This window comes from Gigantopelta aegis, chromosome 3 (genome assembly GCF_016097555.1).
Source record: "Gigantopelta aegis isolate Gae_Host chromosome 3, Gae_host_genome, whole genome shotgun sequence".
NCBI classification, from domain to species: Eukaryota; Metazoa; Mollusca; class Gastropoda; order Neomphalida; family Peltospiridae; genus Gigantopelta; species Gigantopelta aegis.
This window is the reverse complement of record NC_054701.1, coordinates 71,163,455-71,186,024: the sequence shown is the minus strand read 5'-3', so window position 1 is coordinate 71,186,024 and position 22,570 is coordinate 71,163,455. Positions and strand designations below refer to the sequence as shown.

General features: G+C 37.1%; 2 protein-coding genes across 2 annotated transcripts in view; one reads left to right on the top strand and one right to left on the bottom strand.

The window, feature by feature from the left end:
• The window catches only part of LOC121368822 (chondroitin proteoglycan 2-like), a 30,778-nt gene extending 23,520 nt beyond the window's left edge, over nucleotides 1-7,258 (top strand). Inside the window, exons 6-12 of the mRNA XM_041493567.1 lie at nucleotides 95-136; nucleotides 1,141-1,374; nucleotides 1,908-1,952; nucleotides 2,617-2,847; nucleotides 3,518-3,559; nucleotides 6,049-6,273; nucleotides 7,200-7,258. Of these exons, the coding sequence (XP_041349501.1) occupies nucleotides 95-136; nucleotides 1,141-1,374; nucleotides 1,908-1,952; nucleotides 2,617-2,847; nucleotides 3,518-3,559; nucleotides 6,049-6,273; nucleotides 7,200-7,258 (878 nt within the window). The remainder of the gene's footprint in view (nucleotides 1-94; nucleotides 137-1,140; nucleotides 1,375-1,907; nucleotides 1,953-2,616; nucleotides 2,848-3,517; nucleotides 3,560-6,048; nucleotides 6,274-7,199) is intronic.
• Nucleotides 7,259-10,145: 2,887 nt separating this feature from the next.
• On the bottom strand, nucleotides 10,146-20,599 carry LOC121368820. The gene is made up of 2 exons (XM_041493566.1): nucleotides 19,984-20,599; nucleotides 10,146-10,355 (listed from the first exon to the last, which is right to left on the bottom strand). Exons 1-2 carry the CDS (start codon nucleotides 20,212-20,214, stop codon nucleotides 10,146-10,148), a joined length of 441 nt encoding a protein of 146 aa, XP_041349500.1. The 5' UTR covers nucleotides 20,215-20,599.
• Nucleotides 20,600-22,570: the final 1,971 nt, after the last annotated feature.

Below are 22,570 nucleotides of genomic sequence, written 5' to 3'. Positions count from 1 at the left end.
AGAAATTTAAACTCAAGCAATAGGTTGCATGTTTAATGTTCAAAGTTGTTCTTCTTAATGTATGTATTTACAATTATTATCTTCTTTATTTCAGAAATAGAACACAGAACAAAACGAAGTGAAGAAAACGTGAAAGGTATGTGCATTTAACGTCTGGAAATATCAGTGAAAGCAGACGGTTGCCAATGAATCAGTAGTGATAGTACTTCACAAAACAGCTAACAATTTATTAGAAGCTGAAACCAAAAGCTAACATTTGTTTTATAATCTACAGTATACGTTATGATGTCCAATACACAAAGATAGACTCATGGTTAGTGGGCTATGGATACAAGAGTCACCATGTCCTTTAAATATTTGAATTAGATAAATAAATGTTTAAATGTAATGTCTCGTTACGTCAAATTAAAACTCATTGTGACCTTTTTACTAAGTAAAATATAAACTATTTTACTCCCGCAATGCCGTAAGAGCACCACTGCATCACACTATCCACCCCTGTTTCAGTAACTATCTTTTATAATCTAAGAATCAACAAATTTGCCTGTATTAATGGGCCACCTCTGTTAACATGTCACCTTTTGTTTTCATCTGACATGTCTGTTTAACACTAGTTTGACTGTATATCTGCCATGTATCAATGATTCCCGTCTCCAGTTCTAGTTTGTATTAATTCCCAGGATCATACTGGAGGGTTGGGAAGCAATCGAAAAACAATCAAAGCACAATAAAAGTCAAGAGTCATTTCAGTCAGAGAATCTATTTTAAATGGACATAAGTGGAACATCTTTTCATATTTTACATGCGGGTAAAACTCACTAACATCTGTTCATAAAGTAAATAAAATCCCCAAAAATATATTTATGTTGACTCCTGATAACATGACTAAGCCGGGCCGAGCTCGTTTGTTACACACCATAACAACACTTGTCTGTTGTAAAAAGGTCATTTATCGAATGCTGGTTTATTCATTGAGTAACAATTAATATGAAGATAAAGATATGGACGAACAGTATCATATTTGCTGTATCATATAAGCATATAACCTCAAGTATGTTTGGCTTGATATAAAGCAAAGGTAGGCTGCTATTCCAGTGTTCATTTAAAAAATAAAATATACAAAAAATATTTCGTTATCAGTGGACACGTATCAGGGATGGCGTAATCATTTCGAGTGTCCTGAAGAATCGGGCTACTACCCGCACGAAGAAGACTGCAATGTCTTCTACTGGTGCGTCAACTGGCAACACCAGCTATCCAACTGCGCTCCTGGCTCGTTCTTCAACGACGTCGTAAAGGCGTGCACGTGGCCAAGGGAAGTTCCGGAATGTGACGAGCACGATGGACACAGACTCCAATCGTACAGAAACAAAGGTAAATAAATATGTTGTCATGGTGGCTGTTATAATGACTTTTACTTTTTAAATTTTTTTCTCGAAAATATACAGTGTTTTTCAGCGTATTTACGTAAAAACATTTCTTGAAATTACCGATGAATATATAAATATAAAACTATTAGACGTATTATTATAAACATCTTTTCGGGACCCTCCCCCGCAACAAACAACAACAATAACAGTAAAAAACCCCAAAAAAACCCACCCCCCCACCAAAAAAAAACCAACAACAAAAAAAACAACAACCAACAAACAAAACTCAGACAAACAAAAACAACTAAAAACAAACTAAAAAATGAACAGTAAACAAGTTTTCAAAAGCGTTATATCTATAAAGTTTTCAGTGGAAAGTAATCCTTGATTTATGACTTAATGTACATATTACATGCTTTATAATGTTATAACTTGATATATTTTGTTATCTGTTGACTAAGTAATGTTTGGACTGCAGCTTTATAATACCTTTATTCGTCATCTATAAAATCATATATTTTTTTCTCTATTTTGTAGGACTTTCAAAGAGACACAGAAGAAGCGAAGGTGAAATTCCAAAAGGTATCTATTATTTTATGAGTGATGGATGTGCAGACAGTTTCTTTATGGCAACAATGCTAAATTATTAATTTTATAAATAATGAATAACGGGTATGTCATGCCTTGAAAGATAATGATGGATTTTGGCATTCACTTTACATCCCAGAGATAACTATAGTAATGTCAGTACTAACTTGGATCTGACTATTATTCAACAGGGATTGTGTAATTATCCACCCTTTTAAGTATTTTTTTCATCCTACACACGGTCTATGATTGAAACAGCCCCAGAGATGTAGTGATTAAGCCATCATCTTTAACATTGGTAGGCACTGGGTTTGCATTCTAGTACCAGCTCCCACCAATAGGAGTTTTAATGGTTCATTGGGGAAGTGTGTGGTTTCTGTATTGATTCTGTTTCACTAAGCACTAACAACTAACCATAAATCCCTGTTCTGGACAGACAGCCCAGATAACTGAGGTTTGTGCTTAGGACAACGTGCTTGGACCGTAATTAGATACAGATGAAAATGAATTTAAAACAAATACAAACAGCCTGTGGTTATTAGTTTTAAAGGTGTGTTTTTTTAGTGTAATTAAAATCCATTTAGTATTTCATTTACTTCAATTTATTTAATAATGAAATTTCTTAACGTATTTAAAAATCCATTTCTTTCATTTTCAGCTGTCACCTTCCAATCCCTGGACGCCAAGTCTGTTTGTCCGGAAGACTACGGCTACTTCCCTCACCCGACAGACTGCAAGAAGTACTACTGGTGTCTGGGGCCAATCGCGTACGAGCAAACTTGTTCCGGCGAACTCCTCTTTGATCCGGTCATCACCAGGTGTTCCTGGAAACACACGATTCAAGGATGTGACTCCAATGGAAGACGCACGTCGCCGTATATCGCTAAAGGTGAATATACACGACCTTTCCATGACGTACCTTTGTCTATAGCTTGTGCAGAGATACGATTTTAATTGCAATAAGTGTTTAGTCGTTGAATTTTAATAGTTCTTCTGAACAACTTTGGTCTTAAATATGGTAAACTATATACCTGGTAGTGATTAATGAAAGTATACCGTGTGACTTTCGACTGTGTCAAAACGTACTTTGGACTCTTTTGTATACAGCTTCGAGAATCAGTGTACTAATGGATTTGTGAAAGAACTCGCTTCTCAGCTGTTGACAGCATATTTCTTTCTACAATATTATGCTAAGGTTACACTTGTTTTCTCTTGTGTTCTCGTGTTTTAGATCGGCGATACAAATTGTACTTTTATTTATGTCCTAATGGTACATGCATTTTAAAATTGTCATTAGACAAAAATAACTAACGGTGCAGTAAAAAACAAAAAACCCAAAACAAATTCACTATGGTACAGTAGTATAGAGTTTCTTCACCATGTAACAAAAATAGGCACTTCTAAATTGAAATTACACTGGTTTCGTATTCTTGGACGGTAGGGAATAGAATAGAATAGAATAGAATTCAATAGAATAGATGTTTAACGACACTCTGGAAGGTACGGGAAGTGAACCTGATTCCACTATTTTAAGTCTTATAACGTTTGTTTTTATCCAGGAATCGGCAGAAGCAAGCGGAGTCCAGCACTCAACCAAGGAGGTAGGAACTACTCATAATTAAAATTAATAAATATTAACAAACACCCCCCCCCCCCAAAAAAAAAAACCCACACAACCCAAACAACCCACACACAAAAAAACCCCAACAATAACAAACAAAAAACCCAAACCCTTCAAACCCCCCCACCCAATAAAAAAACCCAAACAAAAGAAACACAAAACAAAACTCATAAAACCCCCCAATAACAAACGAACAAACATACAACAACAAAACAAACAAAAACATACAAAAGAAACATAATTCATAGTCACATAGTTTAAAGGCACGGACCCAGTTATTGGTGACAGTCCTCCCACAGACGAAGCACCTAGCAGCCATTTGTGCAAACAACCACAGCCGTATCAAAATACTTTTTTAAATATTACAAAGAAGTGTGGACATGAGGACGAATATTTAAGCTTTATTTTAAAGAAATAAAACCAGTTTTCAATAACTTTAAAACATTGTGAAAAGAGAATGCTACTTTTCATTCAATACTTTTAATTTTCAAAAGTATTTACATCTGAAGTACCGGTAATTTTAAAATAGATACCAAAAGCCGAAGTGAGGACATGAAAAGAACTGCAATTAAATGTGTAATGTCATCGGTTACTTCGACACAAGACGAATGATCAACCACGATGTCAACAACTGTGTTCTGGTTACAGAGAACATGCTGTGTCAGCAAAGGTTGCGCGCCTAAGAATTTTTAGTCATTCTGTATCACTTTCACTCAGTTTTTTCTCCCCCTCCCCACTAGCATTGATGGAGCAATAATGCTTATCATGGAACCTGATTTAAGCAAGAGTTTACTTTTCAGTGGGGAAAGGCATTACGTTTTTTCTCATTAATAATTAACCACAGTCCTGGGCAGACAATTTAAATAACAGAGTTGTTTACCACGGATAGCGTGCTTTGCGCCAGACGATGCAATCGACATATAATTCACCTTTTATCTGTGGCGGAGGGGGCATGTATAATCTTCAGAGTTGGGGGGGAGGGGCAGTACTACTGGCTCCCCCAATTCCGACACCTATGTTTTGAAACTCGAAAATAAATTAGAACCAAGGAAGTTCTTTACCTAGATGTACATTTTGTCGTATGCATTGGGTTTTTTTTTTTATCAAAAGTTTGTTTTATTTATTTAACGACGCCGCTAGAGCACATTGATTTTTTATCTTATCATCGGCTATTGGACGTCGAACATATGGTCATTCTGACACTGTTTTAGAGGAAACCCGCTGTCGCCACATAGGCTACTCTTTTTACGACAGGCAGCAAGGGATCTTTTATTTGCGCTTCCCACAGGCAGGATAGCACAAACCATGGCCTTTGTTGAACCAGTTATGGATCACTGGTCGGTGCAAGTGGTTTACACCTACCCATTGAGCCTTGCGGAGCACTCACTCAGGGTTTGGAGTCGGTATCTCGATTAAAAATCCCATGCCTCGACTGGGATCCGAACCCAGTACGTACCAGCCGGTAGACCGATGGCCTGCCACGACGCCACCGAGGCCGGTGTTTTTTTTTTATCAATGTAACTACACAAACTGCAGGTATCTAAGGACATTTACACTTTAAAGCAATAGCTACTTTATATAAAACAATATTCAATGATAACTTATAGTTAGCTTTGGTATCAGTTTGTTTTGTTTAAGAACACCACTAGAGCACATTGATTTATTAATCCTCGGCTATTGGATAACAAACATTTAGTAATTTTGGCTTATAATCTTAGAGAGGAAACTCGCTGCATTTTTAGATAAATAGCAAGGGATCTTTTATATGCACCATCCCACTGGGCTATGTTCCGCCCTAGCTTTGGCATCATGAAAAAGTACTGTACGTTTATTTAAGTGGTCGTAAATATTGAATATATCCGATTCTGTGAAAACTGTATACGTGTATTTAAAAACAGAACAACCCCAAAACCAACAAAAAAAACCCCAACATCCCACCGCCCCACCCACCAAAAAACCCTCCACACAACAAAATCAACAGTCTCTCCCTAAACAAAAACACAATACCCCCCAAAAAACAAAACAACAACAACAACAACAACAACAACACCAAACAAACAACCCCACAACAACATTGTACATATTTGTTTTACACCCACATTATATGGTAAATACATTGATATAAATAAAATAACTATTCAGACATGCTTTAATCAATTTGTTCTTTTTATATTTGCTCTATAAAATACAAAATCCACATAAGCATGGCCGTAGCTAGGAGATTTTGTTTGGGGGGGGGGGGGGGGCAACTGAGTAGTTAATAGTCTAAAACTCCTTAAACAGTTAAGAAGAGAATTTTCTTTTAAGTTTCTATAATGCTTTCCGGATTTTTTTCGGGGGGGGGGGGGCGACTGCCCCCTTTCCCCCCGCTAACTACGGCCCTGATAAGTATGGTTGTGTTTAGAAAGTGGACACTGTGTTGTATTGCACTTTCTGTGGACTAACCTTATGTTACAACTTTGTTCTCAGGTTATGGTCCTGACGTATTCACATGTCCACAAATGGACGGAACCTACAGACATAGAACCAACTGCAGTATTTTCTATACTTGCAAAAACGGACATCCTACACAATTCACCTGCAACCTTGGCTCCGTTTTAAACCCGGTTAGAAACAACTGTGATTGGCCGAAAAATGTGCCAGACTGTGACCCACGCGGCGTTAGAATCGGGACTCTACCCGATCCACCAAAAGGTAAAGACAGTTACCGATATCGTTTGTATGTGACGATTTCCCTATTCGCTAGTGGTCATTTGGTAGAGGTCAGATGATAAAGCACTCGACTATTGCCAGGAATATCCTTGGATCAAATCTCCACCAAAAAAAACAAAAACAAAAAAAAACATTTCCTGAGAAAATCTCCACACCGAGTTAACTCGCATACCTAAAAGAAAACAGAATTTGAGAGCATATTACATTTGAAAATAATTTCACCATTTTAAGCATATTTTTAACACGAATTACACGAACGTATATTTGGCAAAACAACAATTCTTTAAAAACAATCTTTTCAAAAGGGAATAAGATTTGTTACCTGGAGACGAAATAAGTCAGTTGTATACATGTACAAATGTGGTGGAAGCTTATTTAAGGTTCACCGGAGGGCTTAAGACATTTAAGGTGTATAAAAATACATTTCTAAAACATTTGTATCGTTTCATAAATCAAATAGGTAAATAAGGATCAAAGCTCCTAATTGCATGTCGTTAGGTAACGTAAGTCATCATATCCACAGTAGCATACTACTTTACAGGTAAATGAGAGATTTAACTTGGTGGGGGCATAATTATATATAAATAATGTTAATTTTGTAACAGAAGGCCATTAACTACTAATGAAGTATTCCAAAGACAACCAAGGAAGTTTTGAAACATATATCTGCTTAGTATATTCTTTAACATTTTAAATTTCTTTTTAAAAGAAAGGAGTGTATGCTCCTCGACCCCGTTATTCTGACAACCCAGCATTATACTTATCTGGTTTATCATTCTCCCGGTACTAACAAGACAAACATTGATGCGAGTTTTTACCGAGACAAGATTGTGAGCAGACAATTATCTTTAATTTTGTTAATCGAGTTTCTATGTGACAAAATGATGTGGGTTTTGTTTTGTTTCCAGAGGAAGAGAAGAAACGAAAACCAAGAAGCACACACAGACATACTGATGCAGGTGTGTAATGGGCAATGCTTCTTATGACCAAGAATATTCTGTATGTCTTTGACACGACTTTCTGCTTGTCCCATAACAGTGTCACCACCATAGCTGATCACCCCCACGACACCCTGTTTTGTACGCTTATGCTAGCCATGAAACAAAAATCTAGAGAAGCCTCGACTCAAATGGTTCACAATTTATTCAGTTGATCTCTTGTCTCTATATTTCGGTGCATAAAGGATGTATGATCCGTGGAAGTGGCAGTCCTCTCAGGCAAAAAACCTGATAGTGATTGATGGCAGCAATCACATTGTTAAAACATTATTTTGACTTAGGTTTGTGCAGAGATACGATGCTGGCTATATTAAATTGTTTTGTCATTCACGTTTGCAATCCAGGTCATGCGCTTATAAAACATTTAAAGTTTGGACTTTGCTTGCACGAAGTCTGACCGTAACGTTTTGCGGGAATGTCATACAAAAATCTAGCAGTAGTTCAAACTTTAAAAAAATCTGAAATTTTAAACATTTTATGAAAACGACCCCAGGTTTTGCAATTACAAAGACTTAAATCAGTGTGATTTGACTCTTCGAGTCCACCTGCACTCCCCACTTTGGTCAAATCTTATATCCACCCCTGATTCATCTTATGTTCTTTTGATGTACATAGCGATGACCATGATAAGATGTGCAAAGAAACCCCTATATAATCTGATTAATCACTCCACCATAGAACCTGTTACACAACATTGTCCCATCTAGGAAATCAGTTTATTCTTCACATGAACCCTTGATGTTAAAACTTTTCTTCCCTACTGGCCTCGGTGGCGCAGTGGTTTAACCATCGGACTACAGGCTGGTAGGTACAGGGTTCACAGCCCAGTACCGGCTCTAACCCAGGGCGAGTTCTTAAGGGTTCAGTGGGTAGGGGTAAGGCCACTACACCCTCTTCTCTTTAACAACTAACCAACTAACAACTAACCCACTGTCCTGGGCAGACAGTCCAGATAGCTCAGGTGTGTGCCCAGGACAGCGTGCTTGAACCTTAATTGGATATAAGCACGAAAATAACTTCAAATGAATAATCTTCTTCCCGATGGAGACCCTACGGTGTACATAAGCCTAATATGTTCAAGCCACTACGGTCCATGTCTAGCCGTTCATAAAAAAAAACCCATGCACACATTCACTGGTCATTTTGTTTACCCAAACTAGGCGTTACGGTGCGATGGACCCTAAGATCGATCATTCTCGGTTGATTTGTTAGATCGTCACGTTCCAACCAGTACCCCCATTACTTGTATATCATAGACCGCAGTATGTGTACTGTCCTGTCTGTTGGAAAATACATATAATAGATCCCTTGTTGGTTTTCGGTAGGAATGACCGTTTACTCCAAGAGGTAAATGGCTTTAATAAGAATTTTAGGTAAGGAAGGTTTGACAAGCCTACTTTATGTAAAAAGTGGTGTTGATTCCAAAAATGGAAGTCTTATTGACCCTACTTAAAGGGATGCTTAAGCAAGGCTTTTGGGATGGTAGGCATATTCAACGATACATAATGTACATTATTGCTTAATATCAACAAGTATAATCGTATAGTTAATTAATAAAACGGTTAAATGTGACGGCTATTATATATAACGAGCGCAGCCATTTTGTACCATCCCAGTGAATACGCCCTCTGGCGAACTGGTGGTTACGTAATACCTAACGTCACGTCAGGAATTAGTTTTCAGACTGAAGAAACAAAACATACCTGATTTTTGCGGATGCATCGCAATGTTCTGTAATAATAGCCATCCCAGTAAGCCAGCAACAATTATATATTATTTTTCAATACAAAATAAACCACCATTGTCAAAGTGTTGAAATAACTGTATTATGTTTTGTACATAAATTAACCCATGTACTGAAATAATAATCGGAGTGTTTTCTGGGTTAATTTGTCTTTTCTTTCCGTGGCCTGTACCTGTGGTTCCTGATTGGCAGGTGTATATTTAGACGGTCCCCAGACACTGTGTCTAGACACACTAAAAAGTCGTGCCTCTTTTATTAAGATCACAGGATATTGTTTGATAACCGCCCGAATACCCTTCAAATCGTAATGGATATTATCAGCCGTCCTGCTTTATTACTGTAAGTAATTCTGTAAAACCCTTGATTAAGTACTTTCCCATCTAAAATCACAAAACTGACCAATTACGTCGTCCCAAAGAAAAGAAAAGTATCACTTGGGTATCGTGAGTGGTCGTTTTGACTCGAACGTACCCTACCAATAGGCCTAATAATATGCAATTGTTCTTTGGATTTTTTAAAAAACAAAAATACTATAAGTCCATTTCGCTCTATTGATGCAAACTAAAATATATTTAGTTAAATAGTTTATTATACTATCAAGTCATTTATGTTGTTTTACAAGTCAGGTTGATGTAAGCAAAGCGCCTTGTAATTTAGAGCGTTTGTTTACACTGTGCATAGAGGAGATGGACGGAGCTGACGTCACTTCGCCCCAAGTTATACCACCGGACGTCATAAAAACGAAACAAAATGGCTGCCCCCAGTTAGCAGGAATAATCATGTTTTTTTATTAACTCTAAAATTACGCGTTTTTCATTTCTTAAAGTTTCAGTATGTGTTGGTGGTCCGGGTATGCATCTTTCCAACGCATAAGGCTCTTGTTTGAAGTGACCCTACCTTCAAGACAAAATTACTATTTTGGCCATTGTTTGGCCAAAAATGGCCAAAATCACATATTTGTTATCTGATTGGTCTTGCGTTACCATATGATAGTTGTATCGGCAGCGGGTTTCGATTCTATCTAGACCAAGTGTCGCAATAACCTTATACCAAATAACCATAGATTAAAGAGTTGATGAAAAGTCGTTAAATAAACATCCTTCCCGTTCTTCTCAGATCACCACAGGGTGCCGACTCACACCAACTTCCGGTGCCCATACCATGACGGTTTCTATGGTCACGAGACTGACTGCCGTCTGTATTACTGGTGCATCAACGGTATGCCAACCAAGATGCTTTGTGCTGGGGGAACCTTCTTCAACCCAACCCTGGGCAACTGTGGACAAATACACCTGAGACCCGATTGCGACTCGTACACTGGCCTGAAATTAGACTTCAGAGGTGAACGACATGGTAATTTGGGACGTTTTACATTATACTAGATGTGATGTTACGTACACCATTAGTCCATGTATCAATCATTGGCGTACACTGGCCTGAAATTAGACATCAGAGGTGAACGACATGATAAGTTGGGACGTTTTTACATTATACTAGATGTGATGTTACGTACACCATTAGTCCATGTATCAATCATTGGCATACACTGGCATGAAATTAAACTTCAGAGGTGAACGACATGGTAATTTGGGACGTTTTTACATTATACTAGATGTGATGTTACGTACACCATTAGTCCATGTATCAATCATTGGCGTACACTGGCCTGAAATTAGACTTCAGAGGTGAACGACATGGTAATTTGGGACGTTTTTACATTATACTACATGTGATGTTACGTACACCATTAGTCCATGTATCAATCATTGGCGTACACTGGCCTGAAATTAGACATCAGAGGTGAACGACATGATAAGTTGGGACGTTTTCACATTATATTAGATGCTATGTTATGTACACCATTAGTCCATGTATCAATCATTGGCGTACACTGGCCTGAAATTAGACATCAGAGGTGAACGACATGGTAAGTTGGGACGTCTTTACATTATCCTAGATGTGATATGACGTACATCATTCGTCATATTATAGTCCATGTATCAATTATTGGCGTACACTGGTCTGAAATTACACTTCAGAGATGAACTACACGGTAAGTTGGGATGTTTTTACATTATGCTAGGTGTGATGTTACGTTTGTCATTCGTCATTCGTTCACGTATAGTGCACGTATTAATAATGGGCGTACACTGGTCTGGAATTAAACTTCACAGGGAGACGTTATGGTATGATTGAGTGTTTTATGAAAATGCTTGTTTTGTGTAAAACAGTTTGTGTTTGCTTAATATATAATTGTTTAGTTATTATTATTATTTATTATTACATGTATTATTATTTGTTTTCAAATATTATTATTATTGTTATTATTATTTGTTTGTTAGGTCGGGAAAAGAGACAGATCGCCGGTCATACGCACGAAGGTGAGACACATTAATATGCTACTAATACAATAGTTTAATGTGCATTTGAGATGTATGAAGTTATTCAACTCTTTTCGGTTTTAAGAGTTAGGCTGATATAGATATACTAGTATACTAATAATTATGTGACATACAAAACATTTTAAACATATATACAAAAAACATAAATAGGCATCCCTTGTTTTATCTACCATGACTAACAAAATGTTTTTTACTCGTGTCCAGTCTGAAACATGTTATGTGAAAAATAAGTCTGTTGACTAACAAAAACACAGTGATTGCAACGTTCAATATTTTAATCGGTTAATAACACAGTTATTGAGACGAATTTGAGACGCAATAATTATGGATTTGGAATGTTCTACAATCAGGTATAATTGACCAGAGCCCCGTTTTACGAAGCGGTCTTGGCCCTAAGGTCACCTTAAGTGCATAACTACCGTATGCATTTAAGGTGATCATAGCGCGTAGATCTCTTCGTGGAACGGGGCCCAGTTCTGTATGAAAACATTCAGAGTAATCTCGTAAAGACGACCCCCCCCCCCCCCCCCCCCGTCCAAAACGTCAGTAGCAAATGAAATTCCCACGTGCCCAGACGACAACCTTCATTTTCATTTCAACTTATTTTCGTGCTTATATCCAATTAAGATTCAAATACGCTGTCATGGGCATACATCTCAGCTATCTGAGCTGTCTGTCCAGGACAGTGGGTTAGTTGTTAATGGTCAATGAGAGAGAAGAGGGTGTAGTGGTCTTACACCTACCCATTGAGTCGTTAAAACTCGCTCTGGGTGGGAGCCGGTACCGGGCTGCGAACCCTGTACCTACCAACCTTATGCCCGATGGCTTAACCACGACACTACCGAGGCCGGTCCCTTCTTCTCATTCCCTCAGTGAGTCGTCTGATATGATCAAGAGATAACTCCTGCCATCCCTGATACAATGCAAACTCTAAGGCTTCTAAAACATGATCTAGATGAAAGGCCTTTCTGGTGATAAATCAAGTTAAATCAATGTCATTTATTATTTGAGGGGTGCTTAATTCATTTATTTGTGTATATTTCGAAGACATATATATCTTTCGATTTTATATGATCCTAGCTCTGTCAAACGAGACTGTCATAGATATTTTAAAGACAAGATAGATGATAAAACAGAATCGATTAATCAACTCGTGACAACATGTGTTGTTTCCATTAAAGGTGATTAAAGGTAACTATTTCTCTCAAATACTGACAGTTCCTTCTTTGAAATAGTATTCTATGCACATCCGTATGTGGATTCAGACATCTCGGTTTTTGTTTTCACTAAAGTTGTAGAAAATCTTTTGGCGCCTGCAATAGCATTCTATAAAAGTGGCAGTCCTCTCTCTTACAGACTGAGACAAAAGTACCTGACAGGGCTACATGGCTATATACACAGTCGACTCTGTCTAGTGTAGAGATACGGTATTGATATGCTGATGGGCGATTTTTAATCTGCATATATGTTACAGTTTCCATTACATACATTTGAAATTTTATATTGCCTAGGTTAATTGCTAGTAAATAGATTAGCACATATAATCATACATTTTTTTTGGGGGGAAAGGGATTTTTGTTTCGACTCGGTCCATCACATGCATATGTTTGACATGTTTTCGGTTTTTACTCTCCGTTTGCTTCCCACGTGAGCAATGTATAAATTCATCTCAACAGATCACCACAAGCGACCTGATTATAGTGGTAGTGTCGGTGGCGGTGTTGGTGGTGGTTGGGGCGGTTACGAAGAAAACGGAGGACACGAAAGAAGTAGTTTTGGCTACCAGTGCCCTGAACGGGACGGCCACTATATTGACCCCAACGACTGTACCGCCTACTACTGGTGCGTGCAGGGCAAACCCAACCGCCAGCAATGCACCGGCGGCACGGCCTTTAACCCCCTCCTCTACTCGTGTGACCACGCCTGGAAGGTGCCCGGATGCAATGTTGACGCATCTTCATACAGAGCGCTTGAATCCCACGGTAATATATGATACGGAAACTTACTTGGTTGTTTTGCAGCATGCAGAAATTTTGAAATTGTCGAATTGGGAATGGATGAATGTTTAACGACATTCCAGCACCCCCCACCCCGAACTCTCCCCCCCCAAACCCCCCCCCCCAACCCAACCCCAAAAAACAAAACAAAAAGACAAAAAACTAAAAAAAACCCAACCCCCCAACCCCCCCAATTAAAAAACAACAACCCAACAGAACAAACCCAACCCAGCAAAAAACAAAAAACATACCGGCTACTAGATGTCAAACTGTTATATGATCAACATCAATGTAAAATTCTATAATTATTTAAAAAAAATAGTGTTGACATCAATGAAAGAACCACATTTGTGAAAAACATGTTAACATTCTAAATACCATAAACCAAAATCTTCAAAAATACAAAAATAATATTATATAATATGTTTTTGGAAAGGGTAGAGGTGAGTTACAGATGAGGCGATAATTGAGGGGTATGTATTCAGTCAATATATGTTTAATCATTTATATATTGTTAAGTGCCTTCTGCTTTTCTATTATATTAAAAGTGTGGTTTGGCCAAATTCTTCAACGACAACCCTCAGGGACGGATTTAGAGGGCAACTCGTTATCGCTCATGCTTTAGTTATAATTAATACCAATAATTGAATCAGTACATCCCTCTCTAGCATCCAAACGCACTGAAATGTAATGATCCATTCGTCTGGTGTTTAATACGATCCATTCTGATCAGCAGCCTATTTTGCCTTCTAGTCTGTAACGACTGAGGAATAACACGTAACATACTAATCAGTTACGCGGACTACATCTTATTTCGAAGACTAAATACATAGAGGCTATTTCATGGGGTTTTTTCGAATACAATTTTTATGTCAACGAGTAATGTGTGAAAACCATATGTGAAAATGTGGTTTTCACACATCACAAGTTGACACAAAAATCGTATTCGAAAAAAACACATCATAATAATGTACATCTTTCCTAGTTTATCTTTATCTTTAGTTTTTTGTTTGTTAATATTTTTCGCTGATCCTATCGAAAACACGTAATGCCATGATATATTTCTTCCGGTTGAACTTTTGTTGAAAATTTACTTAATCATGGAATTTTAAAAAGAAATACGAATAAAAAGAGTCTTTATTTAATTATTAAATTAATAATTACTTCATAATACTGCTGTGCAAACCTGACAAAACGATCCTTCCAAAACCCCCACAAAAACAAAACTAATTGTACGGCAAGTTTAAAAACTTCATCATTATTTCGCTTCAAATTCAATCAGTTTTAGATATTTTATTGTAATTGCACTACATATCCATTTTTATAGGTACAGTTGTTTAAATAATAATAAATATATAAATAATTAAAAAAATACGACCAGATGCATTGGTAATCATCAAACAAACTCGTAATAATTTGCATTGAAGATAACTGAATAATGAATGTTCACAAAAATATAAACATGATTTCTATATTTTCACTGTAACTAAACTACAGTGAAAATATGACTTTTCACCGAATATCACTTTTATGGTTTCTTTAGATCTATATATTTCATTGCTATGTATATAATAAGAACCTTTATGTTGTGAATATACACAGTTTCTGTAATCCAAATAATTGTCTTTACAGAGGAAAGAAAAAAGCGTCAGGCAAACGACGACCATACCCACGAAGGTTAGTACCCTTTGTAGGTTATATAAACATGATATACTTAGGGATGACTATTCCGGTCAGTTTTACTTTTGCACTAGTATTGCGATAGTTAAAATACTATTGTGATAGTATTACAATAGTGATAGTACTATTGTGTATTCTTAAATCGCTTGATGTATGTGTGTATGTAAGTCTGTCTGTCTGTCTGTCTCTCTGTCTCTCTCTCTCTCTCTCTCTCTCTCTCTCTCTCTCTCTGTGTGTGTGTGTGTGTGTGTACTTAGTTATTTGTAATAAAACTAAGCTAGGTAGTGAAATCATGCGTTGGTCGTAGACCACAATTCACTATGCATACGATCGTAACTATCGATAGTTGAGCAAACAATCGCAATATTTATCGATAGTTAATTTAACTATCGATGCTTTGCTATCGAGGCACTGACTATCGCAACATATCGATAGTTTGATGTATTGTTACACGACTAGATATAAAGAATACTAAGTGGCTGTCAAATACTAGAGGATTGTGAGTCATGTACATGTAGATGTTAACTTACACATCACAGATAGCGATATGTTTCAGAGGTGCTGACTTTAACATACAGGTTATCAACATGGAGCAGTTAACCATATGTTTTTAAATCGATACTCAACGTATGTGGGATATCAGTGTGTAATACAATCTTATACAATATTTTCTTCAACGGGGTTGTAGAAAATTCAATCTAGGCAGTACACGTATAACAGATTATGGCATCTCACATTTAATCTATCTACAAAAATATGGTGTGTCACAGGGTTTTTAAGAGATTTGATAGTTTGGTGGGGGTTTTTTTGGTTTGATTTTGGTGTAATTTTCATTAGCAATCATCATTTCTAAAAAAAAAAAAAAAATTCGCAGTTCTACTTTTTAATATTTCTTTTTTCTGGTACACTCCATTAAATTGTATACTAAAATGAGGAATATTAATTCACAGACAACAGAATTTGCTCAAATAAAAAATCTCACATATTACTATCAAAGAACTACAGCTGCTTTGACATGGAACGCTATTATTTGGTAAGGTGCAACCTACAGTGAGCCATTCCATTTTTAAGCGTCAATATTCTATTTCTAGTAAAACTATCCGTCATATATTTAAAGAAACTGTCCTGAGTTTGCTGCCATTGTTTTAGGTTTTCTATTAACAAAACATTTTAATACCTATATTACATATTGAATATACTTTCTTGTTTCCTGAATATCTGTTCATTCTTTGTTTGTAGTTGCCCAAACTGGAGTTCTCCTCCAAATACACTGAATACCAAAAGAAAACATAACCCTAACGCGAATATAATTTTCGGCTGTAAAATTATTATTAATATATATCTTTCTTTCTTCTTTTTTTTTTTTTTTTTTTTTTGGGGGGGGGGGGGGATTTATACATATTAATATTCAGAAGAATTACGTTTTGATGTACCGTTTATCAATTCACAGAATTTAGCGTTTGTAATCAAGTGGACCTATTCTAATTACAAAGTAGCCATAACTCCGACTTGGGTTTCTGTTTTATACATTGGGCTATTTCTCAAGTTCGTGCCAATGCACCACGACTTATATATCAAAGACCATGGTATGTGCCACCCTGTCTGTTAGATGGTGTATATAAAATACCCCTTTCTATTAATGAACAAAATGTAGCGGGTTTCCTCTTTAAGACTATATGTCAAAATTACCAAATATTCCGCATCCATTAGCCGATGATTAATAAATGAATGTGCTCTAGCGGTGTCATGAAATAAGACAAACTTTAACATGTTACAATGGTAGCAAACTGAGGACAGTCCCTTTACGAACCAGACCAATGTAAACACGACGTTCGGTCTTACAGATCACCACCAACCCACCTCGTCCTCAGCTTTCCAGTGTCCAGGTCCTGACGGTCGGTACCCCCACCCATTTGACTGCAGCTCCTACCTGTGGTGTGTTAACGGCAAGGCTAATTTACAGAAGTGCAGTGGAGGTGCGGTTTTCAACCCTAACCTCCACTCGTGCGACCACCCATGGAAGGTCCCTGGCTGTGAATCCTGGACTGATTCGTACCAAGCTAAACTTCCTTCTGGTATGGACGTGTTAAAAAATTCGAGTCAGCGCTTCTAGAATTTGCCAACCATCTGCCCTATATTCTCGATATGGCCTAGGGTCTCAAACACGTGCAAATTTTAAGATATGGCTTAGGATCTAAAAGATATGGCCTAGACTCTCAAGCATATATATGGTCTTTAGGTAACGATATGACATAAGCTGTCAAACGTGTAGACTTGGAGATATGGCCTAGACTGTGAAATATATAACCTAGACCCTCAAAAATATTGTCTAGCATTAACGATAATGGCTAGACAATCAAAGATTTTGCCAAGGCTATCAAAGATAAGACCAAGGGTATCAAACGTGTAGACGTGGAGATATTACCAGACTGTAAAAGATATGATCTAGACCCTCAAACATATTGTTTAAAATTAACGATATGGGATAGACAATCAACGATATGGCCAAGGCTATCAAAGATAAGGCCAAGGGTATAAAACGTGTAGACGTGGATATATTACCTCGAGTGTAAAAGACATGACATGTCTAGAATTAACGATAATATGGCCTAGGCTATCACAGATATGGCTTGGACACTCAAACACACTGATAATACGGCCTAAGCAATCGCACACTGTCTAGAGTAAAAAATATAGCCTAAACTATCCGACATATTGTCTAGAATAAAACATATTGCCTAACCTTTCAAACATATTAGACTCAAAGATATGGCCTAGGTTCGCAGAGATGGCCTAGGCCCTGAAACATATAATAGTATTGCTTAGATTCAAAGTTATTACCTAGACTATGAAACATAATATAATCTAAATTGTCAAAATTGCACTCAAAAGTTACGAATGCTATTATATATATATATATATATATATATATATATATTATATATATATATATATATATATCCAGTGACTAACCCATCGACCTCTAGACACTGACCTTTGACCAGATTCATATGCAATAAATAAAAAATGTGCTTTCAATATAAGAGACATTGCAAGACGTTTCCGACTAATAAAATTGTTCAATGACTAAGTTACATACTAAATATTGTTTCTTGTTTATATTCAGTTTATATTCAATGTATTCTGGTCGTAGAAATATTTGTAAGTAGAACCAACATGATTTGGTCTCCAAATAATTTCGTACGGACGAAAAAAACACCCCAAAACTATATATCAGGAAATAAAATGATGTTTGACTAGTACAAACAGACGATCAGAAACACATTCAATATACAGCCGCTGATATTTTATACAGACAAATATTATTGAATAGTCAGTAAAACGTCTGTCAATGGCAAAAAACTCTGGACGTTTTGGCAAGCGATGGGTAGAACGCGACCTTTAATGGCGAATATATTAAAAACGGGTCAAATGTTTGAAATTAGTTTGATTGATACTTCGTATATATTGTAAAAGGTATACGTAAATACTAAACAATAGTGAATTAAGTTTCGATGAGCCTGGACCTTTAATGTGACTGATATCTCATCTAGTGAAGTCTGCAATTTCATATCAGATGACTCGATCGGTAACATTGCAGGCATCAGTCAATGAGATACAAGTCGTATTTGACTGGTTGGTGAATATCCTCTGTATACTATACATTTCGGTTTTTAGTTTTTAGTTTAGTTTACCTTATTGTTAGACTAATATCTACTAGAATTAGTAAATATATATGTTATTTACATGACTGCGTATTTTTGGTTTTCAGACACACTTGTAGTTCGGAAGAAACGAGACGAGCATGATTTATTAGGTGAGACTTCTTTTTCTTCAAGCTAGGGTCTCACGGCAGATGCATGTGACTTACTAAATGGCGTAACAAAATTTTATATATGATATTATATATATTGTATTTGTCTTTGTTCAAGATGCACCCTCCCCCTAGAAAGATCCTGCTACATAGAATTTTGATGATTTGAAACCAAATAAACAACGTTGTGATACAATTAGAACGTTTTAAAAATGACAGTGCTGTAAAGGTTTTAGTGGGCAGATATGTTTACACCAATGCACGCACTATATTCCAACAATAATTTGGTAGATTAGTATTGCCAGAAAACTTAATTTGTAGTTCGTCAGTTTATTTTACGTCGACAGAAGCATGTCTGCGTTAGTCACGGTGGTGGTGAGAGGTGGGAGTTAAACGTTGTTTTCATGTCAGCATTTTGTAATCGGCAGCAAGAAATAAATCTTGGATGAAGTCCGAGGGTCTTTTCGATTGAAATGTTCTTATTTGTGAGGATGTGCCCCCTCCCAATCCCCCTCCCCCTATTCCAGGAGCATTGCATGGTCTGTACCGGTGCGAAAGTATTCGAATATGAACCTAGCGGACATTTTGGTCTTTCCCCAGACACCAGTATAAATAGCGTAGAATATTGCTCTGTAAAACGTTTTTTCACTCGAACCCCAACCAGCCTACGCCTTCGTAATCTAGCTTAGGTCCGGCCATGGATATTCCAGCCAGTGCGCCACGACTGGTATACCAAAAGCCGTGGTATGTGCTATCCTGTCTATGGTATGTGCATTTAAAAGATCCCTTGCTGCTAATTGAAAAGAGTAGCCCATGAAGTGGTGACAGCGGGTTTCCTCCCCCAATATCTGTGTGGTCCTTAACCATATGTCCGACGCCATATAACCGTAAATAAAATGTGTTGAGTGCGTCGTTAAATAAAAGATTTCCTTCCTTTCCTCTTGCCATGGATATCATTGCTACACAGTATACCGTATAAAACATGGCTATTATAATGCACCCGGCTTTTCAAGGTGACGACGAATACTTCGAATGCCCACGAATGGACGGAACGTACCGCCACAAGACCGACTGCTCCATCTACTACAAGTGCAACAACGGCTACCCGACCATGTACTCCTGCAGCGGAGGCTCCGTCTACAACCCGGAGACGTACAACTGCGGCTGGGCGCACCAGGTGGCCGACTGCGACGAGAACGGGCGGCGGACCAAGAACGTCGCTGTGAGGAGGAGAAGAAGAAGTGTTCAAGGTATAAACATTTAAGCAGTGACCACGTGCATTGTGCATTCATATACAAAAAAAGAGAGAGAAAAGTGCTGTAGTTCATTACGTTCAGTGTTAGTAAAAACTGTGACCTGGTGCATTTGGTGATGCCTTCAATATTGTAACAAGTGCTGTGGTGCATTACGTTCATTGTAGTAAAAAAAGTGACTTGGTGCATTTGTGATGCGTTCAATATAGTAAAAAGTGTTGTGGTGCATTACGTTCAGTGTAGTAAAAAATGTGACCTGGTGCATTTGTAATGCAGTCAAAGTAGTCGGTGGTGCATGATGCTTTGCAGTACTTGAAGACATTCACTTGGACCTTTTTGCCTTTAGTTCTTTGCTTGCTGTCACGGTGTCTCAGATGGACCACTGGTGTTCGAACGTTGTGTATTGTGGCCTATAGATGTTCTTTTAGTTATTAGGCATTTTTTTTTATCTGCATGTCAACTTCATTAATAAAAGTTCTAGCTGAACTCATTCTGCTTTTGTCATTCATTGTCGCCAGTATTGCATGATACGCTCTTGTTTAATGTTAGACATTTAAAAAAAAGATTTAATTTTTAAAGGGATATTCTTGACTTTGTTGCCATTGTAATATTTCTCAGAAGATAATATATTATATTATTTACATTTTCATGCTTAGAATATCAGTGTTGGTATATCCAACGTGTTTCTAATCGTCCAATAATTCGTAATTACTCATAACTGTATTTTCACTCCAAAATCTTAACCAGAAACACATTGAATATACAGGCTTTATTATGCAGATGAGAAAATGTAATTAATGAAACGTTAGAAACGGCTATGCTACCAGGAAATAAGATACAATGGCTATATAGTCCGGAATGTCCATGTACTTACATTATTATGTATATTTATGAATATATATTTGGTAGACAAGTCAATGAATATGGGGAATGCCTCAGACGGGCTGTCATAATAAATCGATGAAATCATACATGTAGGCACGAGAAACAAAACGTTTACGGAGGTCGTGGGGGTGATATTCACAGTATTAACTGTTTGCGCTTTGGGGGCCTAATTCGCAAAGTTCTCCTCAGCTCTATTAAACAACATCGTATTCGTCCTTGCAAGTCCTTTTGCATTGTAAGTGTAAGATCGCAAATCTGCGATAGTTTAGTGAATTATACCCTGTCTGGAACTACATTGAACTGTCAAGAGTGGCTGAATGATTTGTCTAGGTCTGAAGTTGCAGCAGTACTAGTGGCAGCAATAGCCACCAAACGTCGATGCCTGCCACTGATTAATAGAATCTGTCACTGTTGTGAGGTGTGGATAAGGCAATTCCAACACGAGGGACAAAATAGTTTTTGTGAGAGCAAGAAAAAATATCTTGCTGTGATTTTCATTTTCTACAGCTGACTATGAACTGTCTACTATGTCACATGGTATTCTAACGTCCTAAGTGTTTTGTTTGTGTGTATTGTGTCTGATCCTGATATCACCGGTCTATCCCATGGTACTATCTAATGACTGCCAGATGTAGGAGAGCCTGTATAATAGGTGTATGTAATCCATCTCAAACAGAAACACGCTATCGACCAGGATATTATAATAATTATCATCAAATGTTTATTTCAATAATAGTCCCTATATCACGACTCTTAGGGACTAACAGTTCTATGAATATTCGATGACGTGATAGCAGTACAAAATAGTATTTTCACAAACGAAAGTACTTCAGTAACCTTTTTTGCTATATCAGAAATACATAGGGAATATACCTGAAATAACTTTTATTTGACAAAACACTTGCTCCATTTTGTTTACAAAATAATATTATATTTATTCGACATTAAATTTTAAATAATTAAAATTAAGATAATTAAATACAAAAGTTATTGTCTTCTGTAATAATGAATGTAACTGAGGGACGCGCTAGAATTGCTCACAAAGTATGTCTACATACCACCCACAAAGTAAATATTTATTCAAACCATGGGGAAAAGATTTGACAGACTTACAAGTCATAATATAATATTGTAAACTGATGGTTAGTATGATTTTTCAGGCATCAAGTGGACAATAACACATGCAGAGCTAATGACGTCATTAGAACGTGGAATAGACCAGGGGCCTAATTCACCAAGCTTTCTTAGGCTCTACTAGAAAACAAAGTATCCTCTTTGCAAGTATTTTAGCATTGACTGTGAGATCGCAAAGTTGTGAGAGTTTAGTGAATTAGGCTCCAGGTTAATTGTTCAAGTGTATACGGTTAGCCTGTAGCCATGTATTTAAAAAATAAACCCCCCCCAAAACAAGACATTCAATTGGTTCCCTGGGAAAATATTTCAGTTTACAATAGAGATAACCATATGGAGGGTTTAAATTTGCGAATGTTATTGTCATTTGATACC